The sequence below is a fragment of the Cebus imitator genome, unplaced genomic scaffold, assembly GCF_001604975.1.
Source record: "Cebus imitator isolate Cc_AM_T3 unplaced genomic scaffold, Cebus_imitator-1.0 Scaffold208, whole genome shotgun sequence".
Taxonomy (NCBI): domain Eukaryota; kingdom Metazoa; phylum Chordata; class Mammalia; order Primates; family Cebidae; genus Cebus; species Cebus imitator.
In genome coordinates, this window is record NW_016107523.1 from 1,749,087 (window position 1) to 1,765,047 (window position 15,961).

General features: G+C 34.2%; 1 protein-coding gene across 7 annotated transcripts in view; it reads left to right on the plus strand.

Moving 5' to 3' along the window:
* Nucleotides 1-15,961, plus strand: part of DMD (dystrophin) — a 2,133,401-nt gene that overhangs the window by 749,897 nt on the left and 1,367,543 nt on the right. For all 7 annotated transcript variants that reach the window (XM_017548497.2, XM_037745683.1, XM_037745686.1 and 4 more), the window contains exons 27-29: nucleotides 3,850-4,032; nucleotides 11,116-11,250; nucleotides 12,922-13,071. In XM_017548497.2, coding sequence (XP_017403986.1) covers nucleotides 3,850-4,032; nucleotides 11,116-11,250; nucleotides 12,922-13,071 — 468 coding nt within the window. The remainder of the gene's footprint in view (nucleotides 1-3,849; nucleotides 4,033-11,115; nucleotides 11,251-12,921; nucleotides 13,072-15,961) is intronic.

Here is a 15,961-nt window from a genome sequence, read left to right on the forward strand (position 1 = left end):
GATGGTTGTAGATATGTTGTGTTGCCTCCGAGACCTCTGTTCTGTTCCATTGGTCTATATCTCTGTTTTGGTACCAGTACCATGCTGTTTTGATTCTCAAATTTTTAAAATTTGAAAGCCATCCTTGAAATGAGTGATCCAACAAATTTGTCTACATTGATTGACATGTTTAAATAATTGGTCTAGTTACAAAATTAGTTTAGGGGTGAGAGTAAAAAGAGGTAAACTCAGGAAGCCCCTGGCAACAAACACTGAGGGAGTTGACAGGAAGATTTCCTTTTTCAGCCTAACTCTCAAGGCAATCTCTGTAGGTCAACTTCACTACCTGGAGGTTAGCAGCAGTACCTCATCCAGACTTCTACCTGTCCTCATTTGATAGTATCTCCTGAAAATAAAGATAAATTTGCTAACAGACCTACTTTGACATGTCTCCCTGATTTACTCAAAGAAAAAAGAGACCTCCTTCTGTTTATGTTATTTCCTATATTTTACTTGAAAATGAACCTGTTGTTTTGATAACTTATTTTTCCCCTGAAAAGAAAACTTTTTGTTGACATAAAAGAACCCAGAGAAGTGTTTGATAAACAACCTCTTACTTTAAAACTTTTATGGAGCTCTGCAGTGACTATATGGTAAAACTTTATACTAAAATCCTTTGAAAAACACTCTGGAAATTTATTAACTGTTTTCCTTTTTATTTATTTTTTATTTTTACACTACTATAACTCTAGTACTAGTGATTACCAGAACTTACATTAAAAGTTAGAATAGTAAATACACAAATAAATTTGTACAATCACTACAGCAGTGAATCCTGCACCTGGACATCAGAATTACCTGGAAGACTTGTTTAATACACAGAGCCCTGACCCCAGAGTTTCTGACTCAGTGAGCCTGGGGTAAGACCTGAAGTTTTTCATTTTTAGCAAGTTTCAGTTGATGCCAAGGAACAAGTTCCAGAGTGATGCCAAGGATGCTCACTTTAAGAAGCACTTGTGTGATATACTGGCAATGAAAGATGTCAGAGCATATCATAGCTAGATTCATGGAAAGAAATAAAACAAGAGCCACCATTTTTATGAGGATTTGTGTCGAAATTATGCCAGTCATTTCGCTTTCTACCTTTTCTCCTAGTAGAGAAATTCATCATCATCTCATTTCCTCTTATGTACCTGGGTTAATAAATTTTGCTGTTTCTTCTCTGAACCTTTCCCAATATCTGAGCCTCTCATTAAACAAGAATATATGAAGCCTAAAAACCACGGAAAGAAGTGTTCCTCATTCTACATTTTTAGATAGTTGCTTGAGTTATTTATAATGAGGAGTATAACTTGTAATTTCATTTATTAGATCCACTACAACATGTTCCTTCCTCAGCTTATGGAGGATTTGAGACCAACTTAACAGAAACTATGAGAAAGAAAGGATGTAACTCTGAGGATGATTTCCTTAAACTCTCTGAACCTCAGTTTTCTGATGTCCAATATAGAGATAACAAAACACATCTGAGAAGGTTGGGTTAAAGATCTAATGATGTAGCACTTATGACATGGCTGGCACAGAACATAGTAGCACATACTAAGTGAATGGTTATCATTCTTGTTGATTATACTGTAATTACCACAGTCAAGATATACAAATTGTATCTATACTCAGTGATGCCAAAAAGCTGATTTATTTAGAATATTGAACTAAAGATTTCAATCAATTAAATTAAAATCAGCAAAGCAAACATTCTTTTTTTAATTTTTATTTTTATTTAAGTTCTAGGGTACAAGTGCAGAACGTGCGGGTTTGTTACATAGGTATACACATGCCATGGTGGTTTGCTGCAACCATCACCCCATCATCTACATTAGGTATTTCTCCTAATGCTAATCCCCCCATCCTCCCACCCCCTGCTATCCATCCCCTAGTCCCCCAACCCCCGACAGGCTTGGGTGTGTGATATTCCCCTCCCTGTGTCTATGGGTTCTCATTGTTCAACACCCACTTATGAGTGAGAACATGTGGTGTTTGGTTTTCTGTTCTTGTGTCAGTTTGTTGAGAATGATGGTTTCCAGTTTCATCCATGTCCCTGCAAAGGACATGAACTGGATAAAGAAAATGTGGTACATATACACCATGGAAGTCAAACATTCTATAGGCAAAACAATTTGCATTTTCGGACATAATCCATACTTTTAAGGAATTGTGGGACTAAATCCAAAGGACTAGGGTGATTATGTTGACACATACAAAGGCATTTTCTAGTTGACCTTGTCCATATCCTGTGCATAAGCCATTACCTTCACCACTGCATTGTATGCAGGCTCAACTTCTGCGTGATAGAACCTGAGCTTTTTGTGGCCACTGAATCCTACTTTTGCACCTGTGTAGCAGGCTGCAAGTACCGGGAAATTAACATTTCTCCCACAGCCTTCAACAATTATGGAAGATGATATAGAAATAATACCCCAATGCCTTCACCCCTGAATGCGATAATCCACAGGCATATATTTCTCAGGGCTTTCTAACAGGGTTAAACGCCAGTCAGTAACAGTGTTTGCTGGGATTAATAAGTATGAACATATGGATTTCTCTTCCCTCTCTTGTCTCAATTCCCCGTTTTGCTACCAGAATTTATTTCACTTGGCAGTAGTAGTTTATAAGTGTTTATAAACTACTTATGCCTGAAAGCTAATGTCATGTTTGACCCTTGGTGGAACACAGACTAAAGATACAGTATGTATGTATTTGTGTTTCTAAAATATATGTACACATTTGAAGTTAAGGAGTGTAAATGCCTTCCAACCAAAGATCAATCACCACCAACTCCCTTGGAGGTGAACAAGTTGGGTTCATTCCTTTTTGCAATGAGGAAGAATACACAACATGGAGGCCAGGGGGTATGTGAGGATGAAACAAAGTTATAGGATTTGTGCTTGTATTAGGGGATTTAAGGGAGGGCTTAAAAGCTTTACTTTGGATTGAGTGTCCTTAGTGAGTGGGGATAACTCTATGGGTATCGTACATTGTCCAGAAGAAGAGAAGACCAGAATGACGCTAAAGTCATAACTGATAAAGAAACAGCATTCATTTCTATTAAATCAGGATAGGGGAATGCCTGGCATTTTGTGGTTTGGACAATGCTGATGTTTTTGTCTGGATTCAGACATGATTATGGAATGATCTTGTTGTGGTCTTGATATGTTATGGTAACAAAGTGGCTTTTTCCAATGTTGAAATTATGTGAAACAGTTTCTTTTCCACTGGAGAAGGCCAAGGCATAGCTGGGTGTCAGGCTGGCTTCTGATATCCTGGTTTCTCTTTATCTCCTATATTTTCAATTCTTAAACAAAAATTTCTTTCTTTCATCACGATATGTTCCTAAATGTAGCATTAAGGGGACCTTTCTATGTTAAGCATCCTTTGATTCATATAATCATATTTGTGATGGTTTCAGTATTATTCATCCATCTGAGTAATTTATAAGTGATTTCCATTCTAGACTGCCAAATATTTTTTAACCTCATTAATATTGAAGTATTCGTTTCTTGCCTTTTCCAAACTATTGTATTTATATTGATGTGTATATATTTGACCACAAATCCATACCCACATGCAGACTACTTTTTCAATCTCTTCTTGTTAAAGATCTGTTATATTATGTTAATAATTTATTTCTTTAAGTTTCCAATTACAACTAACCTTACATTTATGGAAGAGATTGGAATTCATATTAGATTTAATTTTGTAAATCTCATTCTAACTGGGATGTCGTGAGGAAGTAATTATATGATACATAGAAATGCAGTTTGGGTGTAAAGTTATTTTCGTGCTATTAAGAGAGCATTCTTTATCTTTCAGAGTGCTAAAGAAGAGGCCCAACAGAAAGAAGCAAAAGTGAAACTCCTTACTGAGTCTGTAAATAGTGTCATAGCTCAAGCTCCACCTGCAGCACAAGAGGCCTTAAAAAAGGAACTTGAAACTCTAACCACCAACTACCAATGGCTCTGCACTAGGCTGAATGGGAAGTGCAAGACTTTGGAAGTCAGTTACTTTTCTTGGTCTTTATCAATTATATGTTAGTACATGGTCATACGTGAGGCATAGTGGTTAAGAACATGGATTCTAGTGTAAAACTGCTTAGGCTTCAAATCCTCATTCAGGCACTTATAAATTGTATGATTTGGGTCATTTGCTTAACTTGTATAAACCTGTTTTCAATCTGTAAAACGGATATACAAATAATACATAATTCATAGGTTGTTGAGTAAATTAAATGTGCTATTCTGTTGAAAGTACTTAGCCTAGTACTCAGTATATGTGAGTAGCTGTGCTTCTAATTCTTATTACTATTACTATTAGGTCACAAAATCCTATAAATACATTTTCCCCTGATATTTAGACAATGATTTTTATTTTTTCCTATATTTGTATGTATATAAACTTATTTAGGTATCATAGGGGAAAAGTATTCTGTAGAGAAGTATATTTTTACTATAATTATCTTTAGTAATTGCTGTGCCCTGTAGAATTCTTTGTTAGCCACGTATTCCTAACTAGCTCTGTATTTTTTGATGTTTTACTTTATGTTTATTTATTATCACAAGTTCTGCTTTAACTTTTATGGATGCCTTACTATCTAGATTATGCTTATCTGAATATAGATAAAGAATATAGGTGTCTCAAATGATTGCAGTGTAATTGCATCAAAAATAAGCTATGACCTTTCTTAGGAAAATACTGTGCCAAGGGGCACAAAACTTTATCCACTACAAATGCTGATGACGCCAGACAATGCACATGAATTGGACTTTAAATTAAGCCCCCTTCCCTCACACAGACTGAGTTGTTTTTGTGAATATAGTTAATAAAGTGTTGAGGTACCTCTTTACTTTTGAAAAACATTATTGTTTAGCATACTTCATATGTTGAGGGTTTGATACTTAAAGACAGGTACAATTCAGATCAATAATAAAGTATACCTTTAAAAACATTTTTAAATGTATTTGTAGCTAAAGAACCCCATATATTCCCTATACAGTATTATTATTTTCTAATTATAAAATGTGATCTTTGAGTTTCTCCATTATCAGTTTTAAGTTCTTCTTTACTCATCCTTATTCTTTTGTGTTTTAAATTCAGTTTACTTCTCAGACTCTTGACAAGTGCCTTCTATAGGTCAGAAAATATTATAGTTTCTGAGGATATAAAGACGTAATTCATGTATCAGTGTTATGTGAGCGCTATATAAAACATAACAATGAATGGGAAGGGACAGGATGAGATAGCACTGTACATGCCTCAAGAAAGCCACAGTAATTCACTAACATGTTACAATAGGGAGGGACTTTTTTAAATATTATCAGGAAGCATTATCAGGAAATGCTTTCTGATAATATTTAAATAAAACACTTATTATTTTCTTAGGTTCTTAATGTCCTTAAATAAGCATCATTGTTCCCTATTATTCATGTTGTTCATTTAAATGATATTCTGTGATTCATCAGAAATTTATACTGGAGTACATTTTCCAAAGGGATTTTTAAATTTTCATATCAATAACAAAATTTTCAAGACCAATTATTGGACTATTTTCCCATTTCCTTCTCATCTATAATGACATTTCTAACAGACCCTATTCGTACTGAAGTTACCAAATTATTTTGTTCAATTTTCTTCCTTTTCTACTGGTTTGGAATATGTACTTTATCTTACCATAAATATTTCTATATACCTCTCTAACAATAATATGGTGGAAACATTAGCATGGTTTAACTCTAAACCTTCCTCTTACATCTTCCATATTATTGTTGGCTGGTATTTCATTTTCTCCTTTTTCCCCCCAAATTAGCCCATACAATTGCTGCTGCTGTTATTGTTTTATCTATTTCATATACTATTTATTTAGATTTACCAATGCTATTTTCCCAATTTTTGTGACTGGTTTTGCTTTCTGTTCTTTCCTTTGCTTCTGTGTTCAGTTTCTTTTTTGTGCTTTTCTTTAGTGTGAGTAGCAAATGTGTTCAGATTTTGTATATAGAAAATGTCTTTATTTTGTCCTGAGTATTGGATAATGATGTAATTGAGCAGGTAATTATGTAAGGACAGGTTTTTTAATAACATTGAAAATATTATTTGTCTTCTGAAATTTTTTGTTTTTAAGAAATTTGCTGTCAAATTATTGTTCCTTTACCATTTTCTCTGGCACCTCTAAATTTTGTCTTTGTTGTATATGCTCTTCAGTTTAACTCTATTTTGTCTTCTACAGTTTCATTCAACTGTGTCTATGTGTGAATTTGCTTTTGTTTATACTTTGTGACCTGGTATGTTAATTAGAACAGATAATTATTTATTTAGTAGTTCTGCATTGTCTTCGTGAAGATTTTCTTTTTCCTAATCTCTTCATCCCTTTCTAAGGGAAAAGTTTCTTAGAACTCTTAAGACTATCCCCTTCCCATATTGCAATTATTGGTTTCCCTTTAATATTTTCTATATTCTTATCTCTATCTGCTCAATTTTGGATAGTTTTCTACAATCTGTCTTCCAATTCTGAAAATTTCTCTTCAGCTGCCCATGGTATAATTTATCCTTCAATATAGAAATATTTTCATCTTTATCTGTGTATATATTTGTCTTGCTATATTTATGTATGTTTATATTTTTTCAAAAAACATTCTATTTCTCATTATTTTATTGAGCTGTTTCACAAATCTTTTTATGATTTTCTTATTTTGTGTGATTAATTCTATTTATTCCTTTAGTTAAACAACTTAAACATATACCATCTGTTTGACTGAAACATTTCAACTTAATGAGTAGTAAACATGAAACAGTCTCATTTTTCCAATAACTACACCCAACTCTGTCAAAGTTCACCTTCTGTCTGGTAGTTGGCTTCTTAAACAATATTTCTGTCTGATCTCATTACTTTTTATTCTCTCTTAATTATTAAAATTTACTGTAATTTAAATTTAAATATCATAATTTAATCAAATATTCCACAAGTTTAGATTAATCTGTTGCTTCAGCAATTTATACAGAGGCAGGAATGAGAATAAATGGTCTCACAGTCTCCTTCTCTCACCCAGTTTCTGGATATTGATCTCCTGTTGATATAAGGGTGGATGAAGAAGGAAAAGTACACCCTTCATGTGAATGTCCTTTTGTTGGCTGCCCAAAATTGCTATTAGTTTTTGTTAAAACACATCTGTAATGCTTAGCCTGTTGTCCCTTTTCTATATGTTATCACCACTGACCTGGCTTATTCGCTATAGACTTGATTTGATCTATTGAGGACCCAGATTCGCCTTATTCATATGACCCTTGAGCCCCACAAAAAAGATCTCCTAGGCATTTATGGTACCTCGGAGTGTTTAACATGAATTTCAAGCTGCCACTTGTCAATGGCTTTATACAAAATTCTCTTGAATATTATATATTTTTTACCAGTGATTTAGTGATGCCCTGGAGTCTCATTTACCTACCACATCTCAACTCAGAGCCTGGGGGCACTGGAAGTACCCATACTGTATACCTTTCAGGAATGAGAAATTTGAGAGGTGTTTTTGATTCCTTCTTGGTCATAACACCCACCCCTTCATGAATATATCCACCCAGTAGGTAAGCAGTTCTGTTTTAGGTCCTGTAAATAAAATGATCTAGATGAGTTTATCTTACCCATCACTATAAAAGGGTGAGAAAGAATTGCCTAACTGTTCAAACTCTCTTCTCCTCACTTCCCTCAAATGTCCTCCTCATCAGCCCTCTCTGTCTAAACCAAGGCTTCTGAAAATAAGAAAGACATGTTCTCCCAAAATGAAATGTAGGCACCCAAGCCTTTCTAGTTCTTAGGTGTCAATTTCAGTTGCAAATCTCAAGCAAATAAACTTTATGGGAAACATACGCCATGAGGCTAAGCATATTTATTGTACAATTCTCTAAAATTGTTCTATTATCTTTATGTCATAAGGTACGGATTCTACCATGTGTTACAACTAATGACTCACTCTAATGGAAGTGAATTTCCTGTGTGGCTTATAAGGTTTCTGTTTGTTTTGGTTTTGGTTTGCAAGCTCGTCTATAGTAGGAATTGCCTTTACTGGAACTTTTTATTTTCTTTTGTTTGCTCTGGACTATTGAGTTTTTTTATTTGTTGCCACCAGGATTGTAGAGATTTTATGCTCTGCCCTCATATGTGATAGAAACTTAAGTTTCAATTTGTTATGGGTGGATCTTTATTTTTCATCCAAAAATCCCCCCAAAATGGCTTCCTTGCTAATTCACAATGTTCCAGTGGCTAGGGATATTCTTCTTTCCAGGATGGGTAGCACACTGCTTCATTCTTTCCTGTCTCCCTGGCATGCCTCATTTTCCATCTCAGGTTAGTGTTAAATGCCCTAGCTTTCATGTAATATACCCTGTCCTGATATGCCGGTATTTTTATAAGCTTGATTTTCCACTCCGTACTTTCACTTCCCTCTTTTTTTTTTTTTTTCTGACAGCTGAGATTTTATACACATGTTTTACAGATCAGTTATGAATTTAAAAGATTTCATTTATATTTAACATGCATTTTGATATAACTGAAACAGGATATGAGGGGGGATACCTCATCAGCTCCATCTAATATTTTGAACAGAAGTTTACTTTTTTTATTTGTATTCTCCTTCAAAGCCACTTTGAATTCTGTGATTTCAAAGTAATTTAAAGTTCCAAACTGTTAAGCTTAACAGTTATTCTAAGTGGCTTTTAGCTCCAATTCGGGCTTCAAGACTATATTTTATTTTGCAAAGGTGACCTGTAAAGCTGGTACATTCAGCCTCTCCAGCTGTGTCCTTCAGATGCATTGAGGACAGAAGAGGCCATCCATCCTGACGGTTAAATCAGCAAGGTAGTTCATTACCTCAGTCTGCACCAAAGTTAATAAGACACATTACCAATCACATCTCCTTGTCTTCAAAGCTGTAAGGTACCCTCGGGTATTTAAGAAGATATTTATATTTTCCCACTGGGCTCTTTGCCCAGAATGGAGACAGCCTGTAGTCCAGCAGGAGCTGAAATGCAATGACCCAGATTTAAGATTTCTATCACCTTTTAAAGCAAAATACTTAATTTCACTTTTTGCAATAAACTATACATAAGATACCAAGCAAGTATAATAGGTTGGTAGGCTTGCCAGACAGGTTAGAGTGATACTTTTCATTAGATGGAGATGTAATACTCTCTGTTGTTTTAAGGGCTGTGAACAAAGGAGAACTTTGGGAAATTTGATGAATTTTGTAGATACTCCTAAAATAAAGCTTCCTTTCAAGCCTTTACTTTTGGTGGTAGTTGTTGGGGCGGAGGCAGGTGGTAGTAAGTGGTGATGATTGCACCATTATACTTAGACTTCCAAAGCTAACACAAAATGACCATTTTTATATTCTTATTCTCTCTTACATCGTTTTGTGTTTCTTACAATAGATATAATCACCATCTAGAAAGCCACCTTTGTTATTCCCTTGTTAAGTTTTACTTAATTTTAGTGTTACATTAATGATAAACCATATCATACAATTTTTTAGGGCTTGGTCTTTTTACCCAATATATTTGTGTCTGAGATTCATTCTTACTGTTCTTTTTGATTTTTATTGTCACATCTGTATTCTCTGTTTAAATATGATGGTGTATGTATCCGTTCTCCTTCCAGTGACATTATTTCCTTTTTTTTTTTTGATTACTACAAAAAGTGCTGAAATGATAATTGCTGTAACAGTCTTTGTTATGTGTGCTAAACGGTTTCTCTGAGTATACATGTATCAAAAAGTGGAGTTGCTGTCTTGATGGATATGTAAATGTTCACCTTATTGAGACTAACAAATTTTTTTCCAAAATGGTCATTCCAGTATACACACCCACCAACAATAAATACAAATTGTCATTGATGTATATCTTCTTTCACACGTGGCATTGTCAAACTTCTCATTTGTGTCAATCAACATGGTATTTCATTATAATCCTGGCCTACATGTCCTTGATTACTAATGAGGTTGAACATATCTTTATGTCTATTGTATATATGTATTTATTTTTAAGATTTTGGTTCAAGTCTTCTTTTCATTATTGGTTGGGATTTTTGTTCATCTTTCATTTGACTTGCTGGCATTTTTTCATATGCTTGTGTGTTACAAAGACTGCAATTGTTTTCTTCAAGTTTGAGGCTGTTTTTAAATTACTTCGTGGTGTCTTTTGATGAATAGAAAGTCCTAATTTTAAAGCAGTGATCTCTTTTTTCTTATGGTCAGTTTTTTACAAGATCTCCTACTTAAGATATTCTTCTGTATGCCAAAGTCAGAAATATTTTCTTCTATATTTTCTTGTAGAAATTTTAAAATTTTGCCTTTTTATGAGTACTTCTGTATATAAATCATTTTCACAATACATATCAATGGCCATTTAAAAATAATCAGACTTTGAATTAGTAGTAATATTTCTAATAATATACTTCAAGGAAATAATAATGTGGAAAAATGGTCGATATTTGTGATGATGTTTACCACAAATTTGTGATAGCAAACAAAACTAAAAATAGTCTATCTAATAAATGTATATTGTTAAAGAAAGAACCACCAAAATGAGGTCTTAGATTTTCATTAAAAATGTCTTCTTAATAATACAGAAAATTATATGATATAATGTTAGTGAAAAGAGAGCTATAGTTAAACTCAGTTAGGTTTTAACTATCAGATTATTTATATGTGGTAAATTTTAGAGAAGGTCACAGAATAATGGTGACAGTTGATGCGTAAGGATGTTAGATGTTAGATTTATATGCATTTTTATATATGCTTTTATTTTTTCTGTTTCACAGACTGCAATATTGGTGCCTATTTTTATTTTAAAAAGTAAATTACTCTATCTTAAATGTATTCATTATTCATGTAATAAAATGTTTCCTTAATGACTGAATTATAGAGGTATTAGATGATCAAAATGACTAGCTGTATCTTAAATTATCTGCTACAAGGTAAAGACAAAAAATGTAAAATAAAGTGTTATATTTTCAGAAGTTTTAGAAATGTAATGGCAAAGATTCACATTTACTTTTCTACTATAATATTTAATCTGTGATATGTATTTCTTTCCTAGGAAGTTTGGGCATGTTGGCATGAGTTATTGTCATACTTGGAGAAAGCAAACAAGTGGCTAAATGAAGTAGAATTGAAACTTAAAACCACTGAAAACATTCCTGGTGGAGCTGAGGAAATCTCTGAGGTGCTAGACGTAAGTTGTAAATTAAACCAAATGGTGATAATTTATATGGATTATTAAAAGAAGTCAAGTACCAAATAGAAGACAAATCCAAAGAAAACAACCCAAGAGAGGGTAATTACTGTGTAGCACTCAGCACTGGTACTTTGAATAAAGCCTTTGTTCTAAGAACCTCTAGGTCACAAGATTTTGCAGAAGGTTGAAATAACCTCTTACAGAGGAAATTTGCTTTTGTTATATCACTAAGTTCTACAGCGACACTTTACCTATTTACTATTTTAAATAAAATTGGTTCTTTGGTAATGTTGCTGATGCTCATCCAGGAAGACATTTTGAGGGCAAAAGGCTAGATCACCACGTGTCAAGGAGAGAAAAACTATAGAACTTCTAGGGTTTCTTGCAACTCAATATATTTATAACAGATACCTTAATTTTGTTATGTTGCTTTTTGTACACTTTTAAAAAAACTTAGCAAGGTATATACTGTATTAAGAAATAATACAGTATATATAAAATTAATTTAAATTTATGTATAAAAATTTTTATATAAAATAATGTATCCATTAAAATTATTTTCATCCATTTTATAAATATTTACAAAACTAAGATTTGTTAGAAGTAATAAGGTATATAAATTATAAGGAAAATGGTTAACGATTACATTGTTCTACTCAAAAATGTGATGGCTTTTTAGGTACTTTACAGGTTATAGTGACTTTTAAAATATAAATGTTATTAGGAGACTCTATGTTTTCATTTTTCTCAAAACTTAAGAGGAAAATATATTGAGGTTGCTCGAAATTCAAGAAAAATACCCAGGAAGAATTAGAAATATGTACTACAACATTTTAATTTATTTAAAACAAGGAAAACATAATATTTAATAAATTTGTTAAAACATATGTCCATCACTTATTTTATAGAAGTGTTTGGGGTGCAGTAAGATGAAATTGAATCACTTGTTTTCTAGCATCCCTACACTTGGCAGTGAGATTCATGTTCATCATACTGTCTAGCCAGGCAACTTCAAATTTTGAGTAGTATAGGAGATAGGTATTACTGGGATATATGTAACAGAAAATCAGACAATGGCTTAAGCTCACAAATGATCTTTTACCACCACAAAAAGAATACTGAATGGAGGTTACCCAGGAATGATGATGTTTCAGCCATTTTATGAGGCAAGTAGACATTCTCTTACTGCTCTCTCTTTCTGAGCATGAAGGACCTCACGCTCATAGTCACTGCCTCCTAGTCCAAAGATGACTATTCTACCTCCAGGCCATATATGTGCAAAACAAGGTAGGAAAGGAAAATTGACTAATTCAGAGAGTACTCCTTTTCATAATTGCGTTCCTTGGACACCACTAGCTATCAGAGAAGTTGAGAAATTGAGTGTTTTACCTCTTCAGGTTTTAGAGTTAGGGGACATCAAGGAAAAACATAGTTGTAAATCACATTTTAAGTTCTCAGTCCACAATGCTGTCATAATCCCATGAAGATTCATATAGAATGACATCCTCTTTTTTGAAACAAAAATGCTCCTTGGTGTTTTTATCCCAACTAAATTTTGCTTTAAATTGCTTATGACTTAATTATATGTAAATCAGAAGATACTGAGCATTTTATGTTAATGTATTTAGAAAAAGAAGAGAAATAGTAATTATTGCAAATGTGTTTCAGTCACTGGAAAATTTGATGCAACATTCAGAGGATAACCCAAATCAGATTCGCATATTGGCACAGACCCTAACAGATGGTGGAGTCATGGATGAACTGATCAATGAGGAACTTGAGACATTTAATTCTCGTTGGAGGGAACTACATGAAGAGGTATGAAGATAAGTGAAAAATCTCTTTAATCTATTTTGCATTAACGTATAGCAGTTACAGGCCTCTCAGATAGAATGAGCATTAGCTTTCAGTTTTCAGAGACATTCAAATGCCACACACTGGGTACAAAGTTATTTCCATGTCTATTATATCATGTGATTTCACAGAAACATAACTTAGGATTCTTAAAAGGCAACTGAGACATACCAAGAATAGTAACCATCTTGGGTCTACATACTCTGACCAAAGAGCTCTTTTCCCTACTCAAGATAAACCATTATGTGTGGGATCCTTTCTTGTTCTTTCTTGCTCGCTCTCTCATTTTATCCCTCTCCCTCCACCCCACACATTTTTGTTGTGCCATATGTAATTTTCTAGTAATACGTGCAATTCTGTTAGTACCCCATACTTTTTTTCTTCACAAATACTACTAAAAATGTCATTTATAGATAAATTTTCATATTTCACACATGGTATGATTTTTCAAAACCATACTAAAACAAAATAGCAAATTTCTCCTAGTCAGTGTTTTTTTGTTTGTTTGTTTTTGTTTTGTTTTGTTTTTAATATATTTTATTGCACTTCAGGTTCTGGGGTACATGTGCAGAACATGCAGGATTGTTGCATAGGTACATACATGGCAATGTGGTTTGCTGCCTCCATCCCCATCAGCTATATCTGGCATTTCTCCGCATGTTATCCCTCCCCAACTCCCTACCCCCCACAGTCCCTCGCCTAGTCCCCTGCAACAGAGCCCAGTGTGTGATGCTCCCCTCCCTGTGTCCATGTGTTCTCATTGTTCAATATCCACCTATGAGTGAGAACATGTGGTATTTGATTTTCTGTTCTTGTGTCAGTTTGCTGAGAATGATGGTTTCCAGATTCATCCATGTCCCTACAAAGGACACAAACTCATCATTTTTTATGGCAGCATAGTATTCCATGGTGTATATGTGCCACATTTTCCCTGTCCAGTCTATCATTGATGGGCATTTGGGTTGGCTCCAGGTCTTTGTTATTGTAAACAGTGTTGCAGTGAACATACATGTACATGTGTGTTTATAATAGAATGATTTATAATCCTTTGGATATATACCCAGTAGTGGGATTGCTGGGTCAAATGGACTTTCTATTTCTAGGTCCTTGGGGAATTGCCACACTGTCTTCCACAATGGTTGAACTAGTTTATACTCCCACCAACAGTGTAAAAGTGTTCCCATTTCTCCACATCCTCTCCAGCATCTGTTGTCTCCAGATTTTTTAATGATTGCCATTCTAACTGGTGTGAGATGGCATCTCAATGTGGTTTTGATTTGCATTGATTTGATGCCTCCAGCTTTGTTCTTTTTGCTCAGAATCGACTTGGCTATGCGGTTTCTCTTTTGTTTCCATATGAAGTTTAAGGTGGTTTTTTCCAGTTCTGTGAAGAGGGTCATTGGTAGCTTAATGGGGATAGCGTTGAATCTATAAATTACTTTGGACAGTGTGGCCATTTTCACAATATCGATTCTTCTTAACCATGAACATGGAATGTTTTTCCATCTGTTTGTGTCCTCTCTTATTTCGTTGAGCAGTGGTTTGTAGTTGTCCTTGAAGAGGTCCTTTACATCCTTTGTTAGTTGTAATCCTAGGTATTTTATTCTCTTCATAGCAATTGTGAATGGGAGTTACCTCTTGATTTGGCTCTCTTTAAGTCTGTTATTGGTGTATAGGAACGCTTGTGATTTTTGCACATTGATTTTGTATCCTGAGACTTTGCTGAAGTTGCTGAAGTTTCAGGATATTTTGAGCTGAGACGATGGGGTCTTCTAAACATACAATCACGTCATCTGCAAATAGAGACAATTTGACTTTCTCCTTTCCTAATTAAATACCCTTTATTTCCTTTTCTTTCCTGATTGCTCTGGCTAGAAATTACAATACTATATTGATTAGGCGTGGTGAGAGAGGGCATCCTTGTCTAGTGCCAGGTTTCAAAGGGAATGCTTCCAGTTTTTGCCCATTCAGTATGATATTGGCTGTGGGTTTGTCATAAATAGCTTTTATTATTTTGAGATATGTTCCACTGATACCTAGTTTATTAAGAGTTTTTAGCATAAAGCGCTGTTGAATTTTGTCAAAGGCCTTCTCTGCATCTATTGAGATGATCATGTGATTGTTGTCTATGGTTCTGTTTATGTGGTGAATTACGTTTATAGACTTGGGTATGTTGAGCCAGCCTTGCATACCTGGGATGAAGCCTACTTGATCATGATGGATAAGCTTTTTTATGTGCTGTTGCAATCGGTTTGCCAGTATTTTATTGAAGATTTTTACATCTATGTTCATCATGGAGATTGGCCTGACATTTTCTTTTCTTGTTTTTTACCTGGTTTTGGTATCAGGATGATGTTGGTCTCATAAAATGATTTGTGAAGGATTCCCTCTTTTTGGATTGTTCGGAATCATTTCAGAAGGAGTGGTACCAGCTCCTCTTTGTATGTCTGGTAGAATTCGGCTGTGAACCCATCTGTACCTGGACTTTTTTTGGTTGGTAGGCTATTATTTGCTGCCTCAACTTCAGCCCTTGTTATTGGTCTGTTCAGGGTTTAATCTTCGTCTTGGTTTAGGCTTGGGAGGGTGTAAATGTTCAAGAATTTATCCATTTCATCCAGGTTTACTGGTTTATGTGCATAGAGTTGTTTATAGTAATCTCTGATGGTACTTTGTATTTCTGTGGAATCGGTGATAATATCTCCTTTATCGTTTTTTATTGCATCTATTTGATTCTTCTCTCTTTTTTATTAATCTGGCTAGTGTTCTGTCTATTTTGTTGATCTTTTCAAAAAACCACCTCCTGGATTTATTGATTTCTTGAAGGGTTTTTTGTGTGTCTATCTCCTTCAGTTCT